Source organism: Bacillus rossius, chromosome 1 (genome assembly GCF_032445375.1).
Source record: "Bacillus rossius redtenbacheri isolate Brsri chromosome 1, Brsri_v3, whole genome shotgun sequence".
NCBI classification, from domain to species: domain Eukaryota; kingdom Metazoa; phylum Arthropoda; class Insecta; order Phasmatodea; family Bacillidae; genus Bacillus; species Bacillus rossius.
The window spans coordinates 119958368-119982112 of record NC_086330.1 but is presented as its reverse complement, the minus strand read 5'-3'; the positions used below and the strand labels follow the sequence as shown (position 1 = coordinate 119982112).

The 23745-nt window shown below is 43.2% G+C and overlaps 1 protein-coding gene across 1 annotated transcript in view; it reads left to right on the top strand.

Moving 5' to 3' along the window:
- The window catches only part of LOC134543264 (protein unc-79 homolog), a 250667-nt gene that overhangs the window by 164954 nt on the left and 61968 nt on the right, over positions 1-23745 (top strand). Inside the window, exons 37-41 of the mRNA XM_063388179.1 lie at positions 14780-14948; positions 18430-18541; positions 18860-18973; positions 19387-19527; positions 22812-22966. Coding sequence (XP_063244249.1) covers positions 14780-14948; positions 18430-18541; positions 18860-18973; positions 19387-19527; positions 22812-22966 — 691 coding nt within the window. The remainder of the gene's footprint in view (positions 1-14779; positions 14949-18429; positions 18542-18859; positions 18974-19386; positions 19528-22811; positions 22967-23745) is intronic.

The window sequence follows — 23745 nt, the reverse complement described above, 5'->3', positions numbered from 1 at the left end:
GTTTGTCAAGTATGTGCTTTTCTCGGACCAAGATTCCTAGTGCAACAAGAAGAGGTGTTGAATGTTTTACTACAATGCTTGTTATGATGTTCCCAATCATAACTTCTGGCAGCGAAGGACATTTACTTCCAGTAACAAGTGATAGCAATGACTGTAATGTGGGGCTTACAGATTCTTCGATGACGTCGTTGTCAAGTTTGATTTTGTACTCATTCGTAAATGGGCGTCTTTCTTTTGATTCCTTAGTAATCAAATTTGCGATCCTTTTAATAGCGACTTCGTCATCTTCTTCATCTGGAACTAAACGAAGAATTTGAGCTGCAGCTGTCTTGAACATGAGCAGATTGGCCATTCCTGTACAAACTAAAACAAGTAAATTTGGTCCAAAAAATTCTGATATTTGTTGTACCAATGCTTTGCGACAAAGAATTGTTCCTCCATTCTTGGTGTACAGTTGGAGGACGTCTATTGATGTCCACATCTGTGACTTGTTTGCTTTCATTTCCTCAACAACATTCTCAAATGCAATGTCTTTTGCAGTGACTTCCTGCATATTTCCTAGAACAGCAGCTTTAATGGAACGAGCAGCCATGAACTTCTTCCTGCAGTCTTCATGGTACCTTGCATCGGCAGCATGTCAGTCACTTACAGCTCCAGAAATTCTTATACGTACCTCCGCTGCTTCTTCGTCATTACGTGCATCACAAACAGCTAAAATGTTTTCTTTGAAGGTTTTGCAGCTAGATAACGGCTCTATGGTTCTGCATATTTTCACTTGTCGCCATCTACTTGGATTCTTTGAGTCAATATCCATGATACACTTTTCACCACAAAATATACAATGTTCCAAAAAACTAAATTGCGTACTAACAATACGACATACTTTTTTAGGCTGTGTTGCATTGTGTGTTAACTCCTCACCGACTTTGTGCTTCCTCAAGTAGCGTTCGACGTGTGTATTTGAAGTGTATGTTGAAACACAATTTTTATGACACCACACTGTTGCATTTTCATTACTATCAAGCAGTTGCTCAAGTTCAATGTTTATACAGTCTTTACGCCGTCTGCTACACTCAATAATAGTTCGGATTCTCTGAGCTCCACAGTTTATAATGTTGGTATCTATTTTGCCACACTTAAACACACAATCCATTTTCTCGGATGTCATCACTTCAAATATTGCAGTTCACATCACCTGAAACAGAAATTAAAAAAAAATTGTATATCGGCAGTGGTTGTCCCATTCATCTGCATAATACATATGTTATAGCTTTAAAATCAATTTAATCACCAAAATAAATAGTTGTTAGTATTGCCAGGCACTAAAATCATTATATTAGACACCAACATGATTATCAAGTGTGTTCTATATGCGAATTTATGGCCGATAAATACATTTTGAGCCATCTAAGGCACCATCTTGAATATCTTAAATTGCTCAAGGGTGTCAAAGTGGCACCCTATAGAATATCATTAAGTATCCCTTAAAGAATCAGAAAATGCCATAAAACATCGGGCGGACCTCACTTCCGGGTTATTTTGATCTGCCACCGGACTATTACCCGGGTGGAGCTGCAATATACATCCCAAGCGCCACTTTAATGGTGGAAGCCTGTCTTCTTTCAACAAGATAAGCTGGTCTGGAGCAGGAACAGCACCTGGTTTATGCCATTTCTGCTGCTGCGGGAGAGTATGCAGGTAATCTCGGTGCCAGGTGTGCCAAAAATCTTGATGGAGACGTTCCACAAGCTGCCACCGTTGCAGTCGATTGAGCTGGATTGATTCTAGATCAGGCTCTGGGACGGTCACCAATGGTTCGAGGGTCAGAAAGTGGCTAGGTGTCAAAGCCATCAAGTCATTTGGGTCACTGCTCAACGGGCATAACGGACGGGAGTTCATGGTAGCCTCTATTTGTATGAGGACAGTGTACAACTCCTAGAAAGTTAGTATCTGTTCTCCTATCACCCTATGTAGGTGAGTTTTGAACGATTTCATCCCCGCCTCCCACAGACCGCCGAAATGAGGTGCAGCTGGAGGGTTAAAATGCCACTTGACACCCAACGGGGCCAAGACATCTATGACACATTGCTGATGGGTTGGTGAGGATAGAAGGTGCTGAAGTTCTTTCAGACGATTTTTGGCTCCAACGAAGTTAGTCCCACAATCTAAGTAGATGTCGAATGACCTGCCTAGACGGGCTATGAACCTTCTATAGGCAGCAAGGAAAACATCTGTTGACAAGTCTGATGCCAACTCAATATGGACAGACCGTGTAGCACAACAAACAAACACACACAGGTAAGCCTTCAGGATAGCTGCTCTGCGAACACGTGCCATTTTCACTAAGAACGGGCCAGTGTAGTCAACCCCTGCCCTTGTGAACGGTTTTACTTGCTGTATTCTCATAGCTGGCAAGTCACCCATTAATGGCTGAATTGAAGATGGCCTCTGCCGGAAACAACGAAGACATTGACACAGGCAACGGGTGATTGCATTCTTGTCGGCCAAAATCCAAAATTGTTCCCGAAGTATACCCCGAAGAGTTCTCACTCTAGGATGGCATGCTTTCTCATGATAGTGTCGAATAATGAGGTCTGTCAACGTGTGTGTCTTCGGGAGAAGAAGTGGATGCTTGTGTTCAAAGGGAACGACAGACAGAGACAATCGGCCGCCCACCCTAATGAACCCAGAATCATCAAGGAAGGGAACCAGACTTCTAAGTTGTGGAGTGGTGCAGCGACCCTTCTTTAATGCGCCAATATCATCACGAAAGGACTCTTGCTGTACACGATGAATCCAGAATACCAAGGACTGAGTCAGTTCAGACACACTGATGTGCCCACGCACCCTAGTGGCCTGAGAAACGTGACAATTATGAACAAACCGCAGGAAGAAGGAAGTGATTCTCAACAGTTTCGTTAGACGACTATAACGAGACACCAACTGGTCCAGTTCATTGCAATCTGTAAATGTACTCAGCAACACAGCCTTCTGCTCCAGCAACACAGGATCCACCTCAGCCAATAACAGAGTCCTCAAAGGCCACTGCTCTGGGGTGTTTTTAAGCCATGACGGGCCAGTCCACCACAAATGATGCCTGCAAAGTTGATCTGGCAGCAGTCCCCGAGATGTGCAGTCAGCTGGATTATCTCCATATGGTACATGTCTCCACCAAAATGGGCGTGTGAGGTCTTGAAGCTCACTAACCCTGTTAGCCACAAAGGTTTTGAGTAGATGAGGAGACGAGTTTATCCAAGCCAACACAATCTGGGAATCTGTCCAAGCAGTGACAGATGATATTACAAGGTGTTTCTTATAAGTCCTTCCCACATGATGAAGCAAGCGTGCCAATATTAACACACCACACAGTTCCAAGCAAGGCAGCGATTGTACCTTGATTGGTGCTACCTTACCTTTACCTATGAACAAATGAATACTGACCTCACCGTCAGGACCTTGGGCATGCAGGTATACCACTGCAGCGAAGCCCTTCTCAGAGCTACCTGAAAAACTATGGATATCATACCTGCAGGCCCTTTGACCCTTAATACACCGAGGAATAACAATAGAGGACAACCGAGGGAGGTCTCGACTGAAACAACTCCAACGTTCTGCCAGATCAGCTGGGAGACTCGCATCCCAGTCCAATGTCTTCATCCATAGGATTTGCATGAAATGCTTTGCAAACATTAGGAGTGGACTGAGCCATCCTAACGGGTCAAAAATCCTCACAATTGTTGAAAATGTGGTTCGTTTGGTGATTTGATGTCAACCAATATGCACCGTATAAGTAAAGGAGTCTGAGACTGGGTTCCATTGCAACCCCAGCACCTTAACAACATTTTGGCTGCCTCAATCCAATAGAAATGACTGGGGACTCTCCACTTCTTCCACTGGGAGCCAATCCAGAAGTGCATTGTGGTTACTGGTGAACTTCCGCAGTTAGAAACCGAGTCTGTTCCTGTCACAACATCATCAACATACAAGTCTGACAGCAATACCTTGGATGCCACTGGGAATGTTGTCTCTTCATTCTTAGACAACTGATGTAATGTACGAAGTGCCAGGTATGAAGCCGATGATACCCTATAAGTAACCGTTTTGAGATGGTAATCTTCTGCCGGTTCTTTGTCACTGTATCGCCATACAATGCATTGGTAGTTGTGGTGGTCCGGGTGAACAGCAATCTGGCGATACAATTGTTTTATATCGCCAGTGAAGACGACTTCATGCGAACAAAATTTAACAATAAATCCCCTATCTTTTGCTGTAGCTTGGATCTGATTAGGAGAGTGGAGGACCTAGAAGTTATCATGGTCTCTCTCCCGACCTGGGGCAATAGCCCAGGTGTACAGGCCTTAGCCCAGGGTTCCCCCTCGCAGTCTGATAGGCACTCGTAGAAGCTGGATAACCTTGATGCTATCTCGGCTTCTTCACCGACCTTTAAGCAAGCTCATCAGTTTACAGCCATTTCGGGCCCAGTCGCCACCTAGGAATGTCGACGGCTTACAGCACTCCGTTCCATGGGCATGAAATTCTTCAAGGTGAAATCCGCCTTTGGGATGCATCACCATGGCTCGGTAGTCGAACCACCCAGAAAGGTTTCAATCACTGTCTGCTGTTGCCCACAGCCACAGCCTTTTCACCATTTCTGGTACCCAGCCAGACAATTGAGGATGACTGAGGCAGGGGTATTCTCGGCAGAGCCACCTTCAGTTAACAGGGTTTCTGCTATGACTGGAGGTAGGGGCTACCCATCCCTACACAGTCACCACTTTCTCCCCCATCAGCGGTGCCACGAGGAGGCAGGTGTTTGCCATAAGTGCAAGAGAGGCTATATATTCGCATCCTTGCACCCTTTCCGTGGACCTGTTGGGTCATGTCTCGGATACTAGAACTGGCAACAGTTCTGACACCTCAAAAGAGATGGCGGACCAGACGTCACCGAAATTGGTAGTGGCGCGGGGTGGTCCTGTTAGTGGAATAGGTCCCCGCTGAGGTTTCCTTTGTCGACCCAGGACCACAATTGGTGTCGGCCTCGCACTAGGCGGTGGTGCCCCGTGTGCTTTAGGGGCAAGCACGAGGGTTCCCTAGTCCTGAGACATGCTGACGTAGTGAGCGACGGAGACAGCTCCGGTTTACCGGCCTGGATAGCCGAGAGAGGTTGGGTAGGCCTCCACAGGACCGCTGGTTCGCTGGGTGATGTGAGGAGTCCCAGTGTGAGGCGGGAGATCGGGGCAGGCGCCAGAAGTGATGACAACTCCGGAGGGCTAAGGGAGCATCCAATTTTCTGGTCAGCCGAGTGGGGTAGGGGGCCGATGGTGGTACATATGTTGGGATGGGTTCCTTAACTCCTGTGTATAGCCAAAGCTCTAACGCCCTTCCTGGTTGCGTATGCGGCGTGATCCGCATCCACGCCCGTGGGGGCCCCGGGGCAGCAGGGCCTGTAGGCTAAGAGCGCCGGGTTAGTAAAGAAAAGGAGGGGAAACCCCTGTGACATGCGTAATGTAGCTTGGATCCCGTCAACAAGTTATCATTCAATGATACACCATTAGAGTCCTTAGCAGAAGCATTAAACACGACACGCAATTTGGTGGTGGAACTATTTGGCTTAATGACACAATGGTGGGGAAGATAATATGATCGTGGCGCATACACCTGATCAGGGGGAACCTTCTCCACGTGGCCCGAGTCGAGATAATCTTGCATGAATTCGGAATACATGATCCTGAGAGTTGGATTTCTTCTTAAACTTCTTTCCAACCCAAGAAAACGATGAATGGCTTGGGCTCTAGTATCTCTGAATTCAGGGGGATACTTACAGAATGGCAAGCACACACTATAATGGCCATCTTCTTGCCGCGTATGTGTTTTAACAAACAGGTTCTCACAATGGTCATTCTCAGGTGCAGGATACTTCGTCAGCGGAAAATCCTCGACTTCCCAAAATTTCCTAATGACAACATCCAACGGCGGTGTCGAGGTAAAAAGTGAGATGCAAAATGATTTTGAATAAGAAGGTACAGGTGCCACTTTCACCTTTCCCATTAACACCCAACCAAATACGGAGTCCAAGGCCACTGGCGGGCCATCCAACCTGCCTTCTGTCATCAACTCGGGGAACGAATCTGCTCCAATAAGCAAGTGGACAGGGCCCGGAATATCAAAGGATGGATCTGCCAGTCTCATGTGGGATACACACTTAAGCACTTCACTAGACACTTTCACATTTGGCAGGTCACTGGTGATATTTGGTAACACAAAGGCATCTACTGAAAATTGAAGACTGGCGTTGCCAACTGGCCCAATAATAACAGATTTATGAGCTCTGGCCACATTGACAGGCGTATTAGACAATCCCTGAACAGGAAGATGAATTTTTTCACGTTTCAAGTGCATTTTCTGCATTAAACGTTCGGTGATGAAGCTCGCCTGGCTGGCCGTATCCAATAGTGCACGTACAGTAACAGAACCGCCCTTTGAGTCGAACACAGCGACTTGAGCAGTTGACAACAAGATGGTGTGATTTGCACAGGGGGGATTCACCACACGTGACGACATGGACGACACGGTGGTTTCTGCAGTTTGGGCTATGTCGCCATCCTCACCCAAACCTGATTCCTGATGAGAAACCCTTTCAAAGTGCAACAACGAGTTATGCTTGCTACCGCAGTGCTTGCAAGTTGCTGTCGAAGAGCAGTTTTTAGAGCGGTGTGACCCACCGAGACAATTCAAACATATATTCTTTTTCTTTACAACACTATAGCGATCATGAGGGTTATATGTAAGGAATTTGGGGCACTTGAACAAGGGGTGGGTGGCACTACAGATACAACAAACTTGAACAGTTCTGAGATGGACCTTGGAAAATGGTATGTTTCTTGTGGGTGCAAAACTCCTTTGCTTAGGGCCCTGTGCAACAGCCCTGGAATGAGAGTAAGTAACTGCCTCTTGCGCATTGCAGTGTTTTTCGAGAAAGGTTACAAACCCATCTAAAGTTGGAAACTCCTGCCCCAAGGTCATTTCCCAATCCACCCTTAATTTAGTATCCAGCCGCTTACCAAGGATGGGAAGCAGCACCATGTCTCATTTGTCAACAGGTGCTCCCAGTGCTTCCAGTGCTGAGACATTCTCCGAGATGACTGTGACTAACTGGCGTATTGACCTTGCCGATTCTGCTGACGCAGAAGGTGCTTGCAACAATGCCTCGACATGAGATGACACAATAAGCCGCTTGTTATCATAGCGGTTTAGTAACAACTTCCATGCTACATCAAAATTCGCCTCTGACAACGACAGCAAATGAATTATCCCCAAAGGTTCCCCACCAAGAGAACTCTTCAGATAAACTAATTTTATTACTGCAGAGAGCTCTGAGTTGTTTGACACCAATGTCTCGAATAAGTTTGAGAAGCTGGACCAATTCTGAGGGATGCCATCGAAACACGGCAGAGCAATCTTAGGTAAGGCTACTTTACACCTACGCGACGTCAATCCCTTGTCATCACTTGCTGCCTGTTCAGCCGTCTTGTCAGTGCTGTTCAGTGACTCTACAGTCACCATAACAGTATAGTAATGCTCCTCCAGCTGAGTCATCCGTTGAAGATAGTTGTCGCTGCTGAAGTCCTCCGACATGTCCGCCGCTGCTTTCAACTCGATGAAGTCCATATCGAAGGCTTGCTTCACCCCCGGTAGGTCGCGCGCGGTGGCAAGAAACAACTTTACTTTACTTGCGTCACTCGCTATTGCCTTCACAAGGTCAAAGGCACGCTTCACACGTCCCTCTGCTAACCGAAGGCGCAGTTGCAAAGCTTTAACATCGGCCATGACGAAACGGTAAGCAACCAGTCAAAGTTCGTCCCGATGATAACAACAATTCGAGCCAAGCCACTAATAACTTCAACAAAAATTTGATTATACCACCCAAGTCTGGTCGCACGCGCAAACAAGGTTAGGTCGCCACACAAAGACAAAATAATTACTGCGATAGCTCACACAACATGTCGGTGGGTAAATTCCACAAACAAATCAGACTGCACACCAAACAAAGTCCGTTAATTTACCGTTACCACCACCGGCCACGCGGCGTGAACCGAACAACCGAAACGACACCAACGAAACGAATGGCCCGGAGAACCAATGTTAATGATGACAACATATGTGGACTGTATTGAGATGGTTTTAACTGACGATGCAACATGATTTACACGATAGCATCAGCCCGCACCATTGCTACCTACCGCCATCATGCCGATGAAGACTTTTTTGTTTCTCACTGCAGGGATGCCACTCTCACGGTTTATGGACGCCAACCCTTGCAGTGTTCCAACATGGTGCCAACTGTAAAAAGCTGGGGCGCGGGTGATTTAAACTGTGTCTATCACTTGGCCCGGTACAAGTGCCACAAAGTCAACTCACAACACAGTTCTATATACAAGAGTTCATGCTAAGTACCAAACACTCACAAAACTGGAATTTGTAGGTGGGTAGCCAACAAGGAATTCAAAAAAATAATTATTGGATTATGGATCTTACATTTAATGCACTGCCCACCACAGGCACCACAACAGCAAGGAAATTATTTGAAGAATTAACGATTGCATGATTGTTTGCGTCGCACCTTACGAGACCCTATTAACTCAGGAACACAAAAAAGATATCCATCATCTAATTAAATTAGAGGCAAGGGTTCAACACTGAGTACAATGAGGTGTTCAAACCAGCGCATTCCAGTGCAACATATGCTCATCAACTCACCTTTTTAATCAAAAACTCTGCAGTGTCGAATTTGCATACGTAGTAGCACTACAGTAAAATATGTGACTCCATAAATCAATATAAATGAATATGGTGATATTTCCTGATTTAGATTAGCACTAGCAAGAACTAGATAATAACCTATAATGATGAATCTTTGAATTACTCTGTTAGCACTCTTATGAAATAGAACAATGGAATGTAAATTGCTTAAAATCCTAGTAATTACAGAGATTTTTCACACTATAGGGATATTCAGAATTTATATAATCCCTAATACAATAAACTACATATACCCTTTGAACAATAACACTCATAAAATGTATCAAACACACTATTAACTAAGAACAATGACTGGTAAATAGATAAATAGTTCAGGAGACATGCACATGACAAAAATATCTATGAAATTCAAGTATGTTGTGCTATTGTTCTTAATCAAACTTTTGGTTAAGATTAGTGTCCAGGAAATCTTTTTCAACCATAAAAGGATCCAGAAATATGATATGTATATCAATTGTTATTATGTATACCTGACTATATCTCACTCATTTTACACAATAACTACACTTGATTCCACTGAGATTTAGTAGAATTTAACGAATATAAATATTCAGTGTTAAGTTTTGACTATTCTTGACAGAAAATCTTGTCAAACAGGTTGAAGAAACAAATTTAAATTTGTGTATCAAATAATCAAATAGTTAGACATTTCTATCTGTTCACCACTTGATTTTTATATTAATGAATAATAGAATTATAGGTGAAGAATTTCAAATTAACAGTATAACTCACCAAATCTCACTTAAATTTATCACAATTACATAAAACTGTAATGTTAAATCAATATTTCTTTAACATTCAAATAAATATACTGACGTGGCCGGGGGTTGTTGTTCGGATGTTAGGCTGTAATTTAATGGGCGCCACCACGTGTAGGGGCACGTGGACCCGGCAAGACTCCTACCCCAGGGCGTGACGTCGCCCGTGTGGAGACGTGACCCGTTTCCCCCGAATACTGCCTATGCGATAACCAGACCTACAGCCCGCTCTCAGCGTCGGGCACGCTTTAATCCCTACCGTGGGCTCTTAAGGCGTCCCACACGCCCCTAGGTACTCGGGTAACACACACGTGGTCAATCACAACACAAGTTACGCGTCTGGGTTTTTATTGGCCTTGCATACACATAGGCACGATAACTCCTTACATACTCCTAGTCTCGTCGTTTAACAGTCAAAAGCCTTACGGCGCAATAGGCTTAGGTGAGGCCGGCCACCACGTGGCCGTGCTAGAATGTTCGCGAAGGTTTCAAGTCCCGTTACCGGAGTTAACAGCTATTAATCAAACAGTCGGCTCCCGAGGTAGGCCCCGGGGATCCACGAAAACGTTTTAGATTACTTACGAGTTGACAGAATTACCGGATCAGTTGAATATCAAAGTTGAAGTCCCCGGAGTGCGGCGTGCTTCCTACCTCGGTGAGCGCTAGAGATCGACTGGGGCGAGCAATGGCCGTCGGGGTGGCTAGACAATGACGCAGCGCGCCAAACGGAGGGTACCGTTATTCGGGCCGTATTGCGCCGAGGCTTACTCAAGAAAACCCTAAAAGCTATTCTTTAATTTCTTACATATAATTATAAAATATAATAATTACATTAGAAATTTATTATATAGTTCTAAATAAAAGATGAAGATCGGTTTTGCATTATGGCCTCGGCAAGTCTACGTCTCTGGCGGCCTGCAGGATATTTCATCAATACACTTAAAATTTACGTTAATTATTGAAATGACAAATATTATAAAAATAACAGGGGTGAAAAAGAAAAGCGAATTATCCAATTACTAATAATTTAGGGGCACGAAGCACTGATTCTACTGCGCCCTCTTCCTGTGGTTCGCGGCGCTCTCACACGCACACACACACATGTCGGCGGGAGATTCAAACGTCAGGGAAGGAGTGGAGTGGTGGGGTGTGATGGCATATCGAGCTGGGCGTAGCCCCGGACGATGTCAATTGCCCCCCCCCCCCCCCCCGAAAGTAGCTCGATATGGCCGCGCGCCGTTGACAGTTGGGTGGGCGTGGCCCGCAATGTTTACCTCGCGCACGTGGCAATGTTATTGTTTACGTCCGTGCGAGCAGGTGGCAATGTTGACGTGATGGGCGAGCACTGTTTACATGAAGGCGAACGACGATGTTGACATGATGGCGGGCGAGTAATATTTCCATGACGGACAATACACACGGGCAGAATGGGCGCTGGCTGACTAACCTTGGGTGTGGAGACCCACCAGTTGCTCCGGCTCCAAATCCGCGGCTGCTGCGGCTGCGGCGTCTGTTGCGTCTCGCAGCGCGAGGCGGCGCGGCGGTGGCCAAGGTGCCGGCCGACAGGAGCGGCGACGACCAAGGTCAGGCGGCTCGTGACAGGCAGGCAGCAAGCGCGGGCGGCGCTCGGCACGGCCCGGCTCGGCCTCGCAGACATGCGGGCGCTTTGCGGCTCGTAGTGACTGACGGGTGACAGGTGCACGGGTGGTTGTCACATTCGGTGGTGTGACGGTCGGGCGTCCAGGTGTCGTGGCGTCGACCTGCATTGCGTCAGGCGGGTGCAGGGAGCTCAGGCGACCCCGTAGCTGCGGTGACTTGAAGGTGCGGCGTCTCAATGTTGCCAACTTGCGGCATGCGCGTGGTGTCTCGGGCGGCGAGGCACTTGATCGGCGTACCGATACTGCGGCGCTCGGCATCGGAATCGGGCGTCGTGGCGTCTCGGTCGTTTCTGGCGTCGCGTCAGGCGGGCACGAAGGTGGCATCGGCGTCGCGCGCGTACGTCCCCTTCGGTCAGGTTCATCTGTCTGTGCCTCGAAGCCAGGCGGGCACAGAGGAGCGAACCCAGGTGGCGGGGTGGCGCTCAGGCGTCTCGGCGTCAGGGTCCTGACCGTCGTGTCGCAAAGTGTCTCGTTTGCGACCGAGCACTCGGGTGGCGGTGACGAAGGCATGATGACGTCGAAGCCAGGTGGAGGCGACAAGGTGGCGCGAAGTGTCGGCGTCGAGTCTGGCGGTGTCCGTGGCGAGTCGTGTGGCGGAGACGATGCGGGTTTCGCCGGAATGGACCTGGGTGGCGTCGGGACGTCGGTTCGGTGCGGTGGCGAGGTCATTCCGGCGTCGGGATGTGTCTCCGACACGAGGCGAGTTATGGACGGCGTCGCAGACTGCGGCGGGACGGTCGGCGTCGTGCGTCGCTCAGTTAGCTTCGGCGAGTCAAGCGTCATCACAGTCGGGATGAGTGGCGTCGGGTCGGCGAAACGTGGTCTTGCGTATGATGACGTAATCGGACCAGTGTCGGGAGACGTCAGGTCCACGAGAGGTGTCGAGGCTGTCGGCTCCGGGACAGGAGGTGGCAGGAGCGGAATTGGCGTCGGGACGGCGAGCGTCGGTGTCGAGATGAGTGGCGTCGGGTCAACAAAACGGGGTCTTGCTGGTAGTGGCGGGATTGGACTTGCGTCGGGAGGCGTCAAGTCGATGAGTTTCGGCGTCGGGACGACGGGCGTCGGCGTCGGGACGACGGGCGTCTTAGTCAGGGCGGTAGGCGTCGGAACACGTGACGATGCGGGTGACGTCGGGACGTACCTTCGAGATGCTGGTGTCGGCGTCGTTGGCACGTGATGCGTCGGCGAGTCGATCTGCGTCGTTTTCGGCTTGAGCGGCGTCGGCGAGGGCGGCGTCGAGGCGTGTCGTGGAAAAGAAATTTTCGGCGCCTCTGCCTGGTACTGCGCCTGGGCGGCTCGGTAGGCGGTACATGGTGCGCACGTGAAGGTGAAAAACTTGCGCAGTATGGTCCTTTCACGCTCGCTGATACAGCTACGATGCCACAGGCTGGCACATTCCTGGCAGTGGTAGCCCTCGCTAATTCCTCCGGGACACGAACTAGCGCCACACTTCGTCACGCCGTGTATGCGGTACTCGGTGCAGTTGCCACACTCATACCCGGCGGCGGTCCTGCCATGCAAGTCCCAGCTCGGGCAGGGGTAGTAACACCCGATACACTCGTCCGGATACATGTCTACGCACGTGTTACTCTACACACGAACAGTCCTCACGTCCACATCAGCAACGTGTTACTCACTGCGCTCGGAGTGCGTTGTTTGTGCGCGGATTCCTGGAAGCGTGCGCTTGGCTGAACACGTGGCCGGCGCGCCAGAGTACCGTTATCCGCTCCGCTCGCTCCGTGCAACAACAGCACATCTCCCTCGCGCCTCGGTCCTAGTTATTCCTGCAGTTTTGTCACGCCCCACGCTCTTGGGCGCCACATGACGTGGCCGGGGGTTGTTGTTCGGATGTTAGGCTGTAATTTAATGGGCGCCACCACGTGTAGGGGCACGTGGACCCGGCAAGACTCCTACCCCAGGGCGTGACGTCGCCCGTGTGGAGACGTGACCCGTTTCCCCCGAATACTGCCTATGCGATAACCAGACCTACAGCCCGCTCTCAGCGTCGGGCACGCTTTAATCCCTACCGTGGGCTCTTAAGGCGTCCCACACGCCCCTAGGTACTCGGGTAACACACACGTGGTCAATCACAACACAAGTTACGCGTCTGGGTTTTTATTGGCCTTGCATACACATAGGCACGATAACTCCTTACATACTCCTAGTCTCGTCGTTTAACAGTCAAAAGCCTTACGGCGCAATAGGCTTAGGTGAGGCCGGCCACCACGTGGCCGTGCTAGAATGTTCGCGAAGGTTTCAAGTCCCGTTACCGGAGTTAACAGCTATTAATCAAACAGTCGGCTCCCGAGGTAGGCCCCGGGGATCCACGAAAACGTTTTAGATTACTTACGAGTTGACAGAATTACCGGATCATTTGAATATCAAAGTTGAAGTCCCCGGAGTGCGGCGTGCTTCCTACCTCGGTGAGCGCTAGAGATCGACTGGGGCGAGCAATGGCCGTCGGGGTGGCTAGACAATGACGCAGCGTGCCAAACGGAGGGTACCGTTATTCGGGCCGTATTGCGCCGAGGCTTACTCAAGAAAACCCTAAAAGCTATTCTTTAATTTCTTACATATAATTATAAAATATAATAATTACATTAGAAATTTATTATATAGTTCTAAATAAAAGATGAAGATCGGTTTTGCATTATGGCCTCGGCAAGTCTACGTCTCTGGCGGCCTGCAGGATATTTCATCAATACACTTAAAATTTACGTTAATTATTGAAATGACAAATATTATAAAAATAACAGGGGTGAAAAAGAAAAGCGAATTATCCAATTACTAATAATTTAGGGGCACGAAGCACTGATTCTACTGCGCCCTCTTCCTGTGGTTCGCGGCGCTCTTACACGCACACACACACATGTCGGCGGGAGATTCAAACGTCAGGGAAGGAGTGGAGTGGTGGGGTGTGATGGCATATCGAGCTGGGCGTAGCCCCGGACGATGTCAATACATATTATTTTGTTATATGAGTGTTCAACATCAATCGTATTGGCAATGTTCTCAAACACTTCAATATTTATTTTTGTTCTATTAAAACTAGATTTTAAGAACATTTTTATATTGACTTTATCAACCTTAGTTACTCATATCTGCATTAAATCCAAACCGAACATAAATTTTCATGTAAATAGTAATATAATTTAGTAACAACAGTTGAATTAAAGTTATATAAATTATAATTAGTGTTCCTAAACTGCTGAAATAAATCATAGCTTGATGAGTTCACCAGAGCGGTAGAACAATATACCAAAAAAAGAGAATGAGGGAGGAAAAGTATCCCTATGATGCACTATGATCACAGAAACATTATGCATAACTTCAATAGTTCTTGTGGCTTGGTTCAGTCCTTTGTGGGTAGATGTTAGTTGATACGAAGGGAAAGAGAGTGATTGAACAAGAAATGGGACACTATTAAGTGTACAAATTCATCTTTTTACATGTAGGTCACAAACATAGGCCCAGGAACTTTCAGATCGGAAATTGTAGATATGTGGATGAAGAGTCTCATGTCCGTTTGTAAAATGACTACAGCTGATCACAGCACCCCAGAAGGAGGAAGTACTGTCTGGTCGAAGCAGCAGTCCACGCAGGCTAATCAAGCAGGTCGCCCTCGACTCGTCTCCACCGCACATGCAAGGAGACACTGAGGAGAGTCGCCCTGGCTTCTACAGGGCCGTGCACCATGACAGGAAGCCTCCTGGTATGTGTCCTGTGTCTTTAGTAGCTAAGCTCTAAACATTATCTAGTAAATACACTGTCTTAGTGAATGGAAAACAAGTACTTATTTAAATTCACTTCATTCTTGGAAGTTTTTATTGTATTTCCAGGAAGTTATTTTAGTTATTAATGCATTATTATTATTATGATAAAATATTTAGCATGTTTTATGTGCAGGTGTGTTAATGTAGGCTATGTAAAGTTACATTGAGCCTCTGGGGCTTTATTTCATTCTAGATATATTTTAGTTGCTTAATGATTTGAGTTAATAGTATGTACAGAGAAAATTTTGGTACTTAATAAATGTATTTTATACTGGACTGTTGACTATGATTTCTTGTTGGAATTTAAAAATATATACTAAAAAGTAAAAAAAAAAAAATACTTGTGAATAGCGTTGAGTTGTTCTGTAACACACTGGCATTCACAATTTTTTTTGTATAATTGTAAGGCCTCTTCAGAGTTTATTAATATATGTAATTAAATATTGTCAAATATAATACAAAGTATTCAGTGTAGGCAAATGTTAATTTTTCAGTTGTAAAATGCAAAGTTAGCATCAGCAGAGTAAAAGCATAGTGTAAGGTTTTAAAGACATAAAGAACATATACATTTCATTTTCTAAATAAGTCATTTGCTCATTTGTTTAAGGCTGTAAAGGCATAAAGAACGTTTACATTTTTTCTAAATAAGTCATTGCTCATTAGTGAAGGAACTGATGAATGTAAAAGATTCTAAGTATTTGAGAGTGGTCTTATGTATCAGACATGTTATATTATAGTTGCATTTTCATTACTAAATATCATAATTTTTTTGTGATTAAAGTCTAACCAGAAGTCATAGGAAGTATTATGTGACAAGAAGAGATTTGATAGGATTTTAATAGACTTCTTGAATAGTAAATACTAAAGCTGGGCCGATCTGGGAATTCACCGATTATGCGGATACCGATCGCTTACTGCTGATCTGACTAATAACTGATATTGATCATCCTTTCAAAAAACAGTAAAACACCATGAAGCATGTTGGTGTTTTGCCTTGGTACTACTGTTTTTGGAAATAACTTGAGCTATCCAAACCAATATTTGAACATATTAAGTTGGCAATAGCAATTAGAAAAATAAAATTGGAACAATTAAAAAGTTTTAAATTAATTATTCACTTTAATATATGGTTTGTCAATATTTACACACTTATTTGTTGAAATAAAACTAGCATTTGAAAAATAGGTATCTAAATGTAATCGAAAATGTTTTTTATAAACAGCATAATTATACGTATTATAATAATTTTTTACATGATATATGGAATAATGGTGAATGGTAATTTTCAATTAAGTTTAGAAATTATGTGTGGCTGAATATGTGCTTAAATAACAAGTCTCTGTTGGTTTTTAAAAAATATAAAGTTACGAGTCATTTAAATTGTTTAGTTAAAATATCTCGGCGGTGCATGTGAAGTACATTGAACTGTGCCGTTATGCTACGTCTGCTGCCTGCCAACCGTCGATGGGCCAGTCAGACTGTGCCGGTAAGTGACATGGCTGGCTGTAGGAAGGGAAAGGTCTAAAAAATAAACCAGCCAGAGTTAGTGTGTGTGCATTCTGTGAGTACGTGTGGCCATGTAGTAGTGTTGATGGTTCTCTTCCCTCTCACCGCTATAGTGTTCGTGGATTGGCACCTTACACACGTGTCTATCTTGACAGGTTTTATGATGCAACAGTTTTTTTTTTTTGCGTGAGGTTTCCCATGCCTTAAACTGTAACATTCCATGACAAAACTGTGTTTAGAAGTGGAACTTTTGTACTCCTTTTATACCCCTTCCCCTTTGTTTAAGGTTAGTAACATGCATGTTAGTTTGAAGTAACTGATGATAAAGAGTAGCTTGCTGCCTTTCCTCGTTTTGGGGAAAGGGACATTAGTAAAAAATACATACAATAGATGGTAAGGGAAACATGGGTATAAAAAATAGCATTTTTTTTTTGTTTTTTTCCTTTGTCTTTTTGTTAGGTGGTGCAGGCATAGGACTGCCGCCTCACAGCCACTCAGAGTAATAAAGTAGGGCAGAAAACAGACATGGTAGGACCCAGTGCCATATTTCTTATGCACCGATAAGCTGAGACATGGAACACAAATACTTCACTTGTATCGGAACTCTATTGATGAAATATACATGGTGGTACCAAATTTGAGGGCGATCCTTAGGATAGAAATGTTAGATTTTTAAAACCATAGATGCGACTCATAAGGCAACCCTTCTGCAGGTAAGTACAATAGCTGATCGTCATGAAATATCGGCAAGCATAATTCCAATCACGACGATCAATAAGGCGACAATATTGTCTGATTAATCATTATCATCCTAGCTATAGTAAATACATCAAGATATTAGAGAGCTGCTAAAAACTGTATGAATTTTTGTGTGAAGTCATTTTTAAAAAGGACTGACTAACTATAGAAGAGGTTACCTAAATATTATTACAACAAACTATAATTAAATATTGGAACAGACCATGACAGTGAAATACTATTTAATGTGACTACCATCTAATACAGAGTCATCAACTATATCCCATTAATACTACTATAAAACAGAACAACTGAGAACTCCAGTTGGCTGAGACCAATGACATGCAGAAGCAGAGGGTCTGCATTAAGATTCTGCTACTACCTATAGAGAGTGATATTACCAGCAGGCTGCAATAGAGGGTCTTATACGAGCTCTCGCTGAGCAATGTCAATAATCAGACTGTGGAATCCATACACCCAGGAGAGAGTATGAACTTGAACTACATATTTCTGCAAACTTCAGTACTGCCCATACCAAGTGAGGTGTACTTGTTGATTTTAGAGTTATTTTCTTTGCTTGTTCATGTATGTTTAAATTTTTTATTCCTTTTTTTACTGCTAATCATATTTCACTGTTAATGCAAATTGCTCAGTCTCCTAAATAGTTAAATTGCAACCAATAGATAAATAAATGTTCATTCAATATACTCTTAATAGTTAAGAGCTTTTAAGAGTATAAATTCTGTGAGCTGTTTGAAGCATTAATTTTTCTCTTATCCACTGATTTAAAATAGATTTTTGTTGTAATTGATTTTCATGTCCAGAATCTAATGTAAAATCATAAAATAGTTAATTTCAAATTACTAATGTGTTTGTAATTGATTTGAAATGAAAGATTACATATCATACAACTATATAATTTTGGTTTTACTCATACTGTGTACTTTCTTTGATCGTGACATAGTATACTGAGGAACATATATGTTTATGCAAGTAAAGTCTGGCATCCTAAGGGTTTACATTTAAATATTGGTATCCCAAGTGAACCACTACTTAAATTATTTCTTTTGTGATGTTTCATAACAATTTGTATTTGTTGTGAAATTTCCTCATAAAGAGAAAGTAACTCACTATAACAACACATTTTCCATGCGATGCGTACTGCTCTTGTTGTAGCAGTGAAGCAGGAGGAGCACATCCGCAACCAAAGACAGAGAACCAAGAAAACTGGCTTGTTTACAATTGGTCAACACCTGCTCACAGACTTCCCCCGCCATCCAGGCTCATGGTATGATTTCCTGGCCATATTTTATTGTATCATTTCATCTTTGAATGTGTCGAATAAATAAATTTTTAAAGCACCATTAAGGAAAAAGATTTTTCAAAAATTTTTGATAACAATGTTAGTACGTTTCCTTCTACGTAAAATTTTGCCATTTCATCAAGTAATGGTCTAATGGACTTTACAACAAACACTGTTAACATTTGAGCTATATTACATTTAAATTCAGATGAAGTATAGCTTAATAATGCTGAGAATTGAAGCACTTGAAGTGCACTTGTATGGAATCATGGAGAAGCAGAGGTCTCCTCTGCGACCTTGCAGGTGCGGTCCACAGCACCAGCCGCTGCTGGACCCGGCCACCCAGCAAGCTTGTCACGCGGAGTTTGACCTGAAGCAGAGCTCCCTCCGGGTGGGCGAGGACTGCATCAGCCAGAGGTTCGGGCAGCTCCCTGGCAGTCCATTCATCGTGCATTTTCTTATTAACTAATCATATTCTTTTTTATTCTTTGTTATTTTTTGTCTTATACCATATTTCATCTCTACCTAGTATTCATCAATGAAATTATTATTATTTTTTTATATATTTTTGTTTGATCTCATCTTATACCTTGTCTCTTATTTCCTTCATAAAGTATATCTTAGGGTGGGGGGGGGGGGGGAATATTTTTCACTGTTCTCTTGGCTTGGGAAAAACATCATGAAATAATGTTAAGTTTTATACTTTGATAATATTGTAAATGTTTCATTTCCACTCTTTTTTTAACTTGTATTGCTGTGTTGGTATTCAGTATTTAAATTTATAAACATTGCATATAATGTTAGACGTTGTTTTTAAATTTGTTTTGCAGATGTTCTGAGTGTGGTACAATCAAGGAGGAATACAGCGACGAAGAACTTGCACTGTGCATTATTGTTCTCGGCACTTTCATACACAGAGAGCCTGTGCTGGCTGCGCCCATGCTGCCAGATATCCTTAGCAGTGTTGCCAGGTAAGTTCTGACTCCACAGTTGTTTAGCTGCATTTCTACGGCAGGTCGCTGTACAAAATGCATATTTATTAGAATATAAAAATAATATAAATTGAATACTTTACTTAAAAGTTTTTTTTTTTAAATTTTAATTTTAAAAAGATTAATTCTGGTAAGATACAAGTTTTCGCGTTCACTTTAGACGTAAGTACTACTCACTGGTTTTAGGCTAAGCTAGTGAATTGTGTATTTTTTATAGAGCTGGGCCGATGCCGATCCCCGATCGTAGTAATCGGCCGATTTTGTTAATTTTGCCGATCATAATGATCGGCAAAACGTAGCCGATTATTTGAGCCGATCATTGGTCTCCTACTGCAAACTTATAACATTGAATAATTACCTATACCTAACAACTTTCCATGTTTGTTTACGGTACTTTTCGGGAAGAAAATTTGATTATTGATTGAAAAATAATAGGATTTAATAATTTAAAACTAACCACACACGAAAAAAAATATACCAATAAAGTAAACAAATACCGTAAGTTTTATAAACATTGAACAGTTACATACCTAAGTATCAATTTCCACGTATATTTACGGTACTTTCGGTAAAATAATTTTCCATTATACTATTTGCAAAGTTATTTATCATTTACGAACCGAAAACTATGTATTTGTTTACCATTTACGGTTAATATTACCGGAATGGCGAATGGCGACTGTTGTTTAGGTTGGTTATGTGACGCCAGAGATTAGAGTGACGCGCGTCGCGCGACGGAATTAGTACGGATTAATGGCGCTAGTAGTCTCGTGGTTAGTAAACAACTACTCTTCGGGAATTCATCTATTTAGTTTTTTCTCGCTAAATATGGCCTATTGAAAGTTTTGTTTAGAGAAATTAATATTCTTATCCTGTTTAGCGGGAAATAGAGCTTAACTTTCTTTTGTATAAAAACCTGGTTGATGAAAAGTTTTGTTTCCCACAGTAGAACATCGTTAATCCGTGACGCGCTAATACGGGAATCGGATAATACGGGAATCGGATAATCCGGCACGATTTAAAAGTGCAGAAAAAAAAGAGAAGCAAAATTGTCAGCGCTTAAAATTAACGTCACGCGGGCCGGCGGCTGGCAAACACTGCAACGCTGTTTGTACCGACCCTTTGTGTCGCCCCCCTTTCAGCTGTCACATTTGTCACTCTTTAAACGTGAGGGGGATGTCCTGACTTCTGCTTCCCGTTTTCCGTTTGTTTGAATGTTGTTTCACGTGCTGCAGAGTTACTTTCCGCCCGCCAACGCACGGCAGGCGCCTGGCGAGTGACGTGTCTGTCTGGCATTCGGTTCAGGGGGGTGACAGTAGATAGGACAAACTGAATCCTTAAAAATGAGATCATACCATGTTTCACCAACATCGAAAAAAAAAATTACAAGTTTTGATCTCTTTAGTTTATTACATATCCAGTTATTATAATTACATACGGCCATCTTTGTATTGTCTCGTGGTAATAATGGATTTGGAAAGTAAAAGTATATATTTTTTAAATGTAACTGAAAAATAGATGATGCGTGACATATTGCCGAAAATGAAAATTAGAGCACGTTGGCCTGTCGTTCTCCATATTACCTGCTAGGGCTGCTACTGTAGTTTTTGAAGTTGAAAATTAAAAAAAAAAAATTAAAAATGGAATGGAAAATAAATATAATAAACAGAAATAAAATTAATTACTAAACGATCATCAGTTTCAATCTGGCTGTATAATTAATTTGGAATTTACTAGTGCAGAAAAATAAAACATAAGTACATACACTTGTTGAACCTATTTCAAGATAGATTGGTGGTCTTGTGGGTAAAGGCGTCATAGCTCGAAACTGACCATTGAGAGTTCGAATCTACCATAGTTCAAAACTTTTTTTTTCTATTGCGGAAATAGTTTAACGTCCCATTATAAGGACTAACATAAAGCAATTTTACAATATCAGTAGCTTTTATAGAAAAAATATAAAATATAACGACAACAAAGGTGCCAACTGTGCCAACTATCACATGCTAAACTTTTCTCAGGTTGTATCTGGCTGTAATTTTTTCGTTGTCAAGTTGCAAAGAAATGGTATGATCGCAAGGGTTTTGTTTACAAATTTAAGCAAACGATCATTACTATGGGAGTGGCGCCTCTCCCTTTACTTACTCTATGATTCGGTTGATCGAAGGGGAGGAGGGGGGTGAGGAGCTACCCAAAATTTATGTGTACAAGGTCAGCACGATCTTATCTTTCTCTCTTCGGCTGTTGTAAATGACCGTGAACTAATGGCTAGGCAGTGCCGTATTTTTTTAAGCCGAGACAACAATTCGAAGGCGGCCCTTACCGTTAACCGATTATCCGGGTTTATTTATTTATTTTTTTTTTTTTTTACAGAATTTCAATTATCCGGGCATCGGCGGGTCCCAATGAACACGTATAATTGGGAGTTTACTATTTTTATCCATCTGCTGCGAAGGCGCAGTAAGCCTCGGGAGATGTTACGTCACATGACCTTGGCCTTAACCCAGCTGCACGCTGGTGTCTGAGAAGCTTGACAAGACTTTCCGGGCTTACCTGTATAATTGCTAGTCCGTGAAATTTATGATGTCGTGATTTTTAAGTAATCATGTCAATGAAAAGTAGTTTTGTCTGGGAATATTTCACCGTTTATAGTGATCAGTCAAAAGCAACGTGTAATCAGAGGTACTTGAAAGGCTCTAATCGGCTCAGAAGATCGGCAAGATCGGCAGCAGATGATCGGCATCGGCATGATCGGCAAAATAGGTGATCGGCCCAGCTCTAATTGTTTATGTGAACAAACTTTATTAATAGTAAATAACCAAGTCAGAGTCAGAAATATTCTTGCACACATGCCGTGGTATTATTGAAAACTGAAAAGTAAATATAAATAAAATCAAGCTGTTAACCAGTCACGTGGAATTGCAAAAATTTAGCATTATTTTATTTCATCATCAACTACCACAGAAGAAGGAGACCGGAAACTCGATGCATTACGCTGAAGAAAGCTTTCATCATGCAACTATGCTACTGTCAAAGAATTCAGACCATATTGCTATTGATATATGTATGTGTTTTGATTTATCAATGTGCACTTCATTTAATCTAACAAAGTAAATAATTGTAATGCAATCTATGGATCTATTGATCTGAATTTAATAAGGGTCTAGTGTAATTTCAAAACAATTATTCTTCTAGAGTAAAGAAGTCTCAGAAGAGACTATATCACCATATAATGCAGTAATATTATTTGTTAATGTTTTCAGGATAGCCCTAAATGCCAGCTACCCTTGGCAGAATGAAACAAACATATACCTACCAGGAGGAGCCATTAGCGTGGCTCAGCAGTTCTTGCGCTGTGTTCTGCACCAGCTGGCTCCCAACGGAGTGTTCCTGCAGATGTTCCAGACTGAGGTGGAAGGTCAGCAGAATCAACATGTCCACTTATAATTTATCCACATGTCATACAGTGGGAGTTCTTCAATGGTTTGGCTCACTCTTGTGATCCAGCACCAATCAAACCACTCGTGTTCCTCCGCCAGGTCACATTACTGTGCTTCCGGTGTTTTTTGTTCATTCAGTTCATCGTTACTTTTTTTCATTTCACTACAGTGTTTCCTGTTTTCTAGCGGGTTAAACAGTTCACATTTCACAGGTACATTTCCGTAATGACTTTTTAAAGACAACCATTGCTCATCTATATATTTTTTTCTTTCTATAGAACATCGTATTACAATTTGTTTTAAATGCCATTGTACTATTTATTATTTTTCTTTGATACGCCCAATAAAACTGTATTGACTTTTTATAATTTGGCACATCTGTGGTCCCAAACATCCTTTCTCTGTAATATATTGCCCCACTTGTAATGTATTGCCCCACTGTCATACCATTGTTGGACCTTACTCTGTCAACCAGACCTTTTGAAGCTGCAACAACACATTTACCCCTGGAGAACTTATATTTCTGTTTCCAGTATTTGTTGTCATTCTGCCGTTGTATTATCATCTTGATTTCTTTCATGAGGTCTTACAGCTATTTTAATTTAATTTTGGTGGCAATAAAAGCTACTAGAGAGTAAAGAGTTTGACAGAAAAACAGTCTGATGTTCGGTCATGCAGTTTTATGATAAAAATTTGCCATGTTTTGCTTGTTTCCACCACATAGCAGGCTTTCCCATAAAAATTATTTTCACGGTTC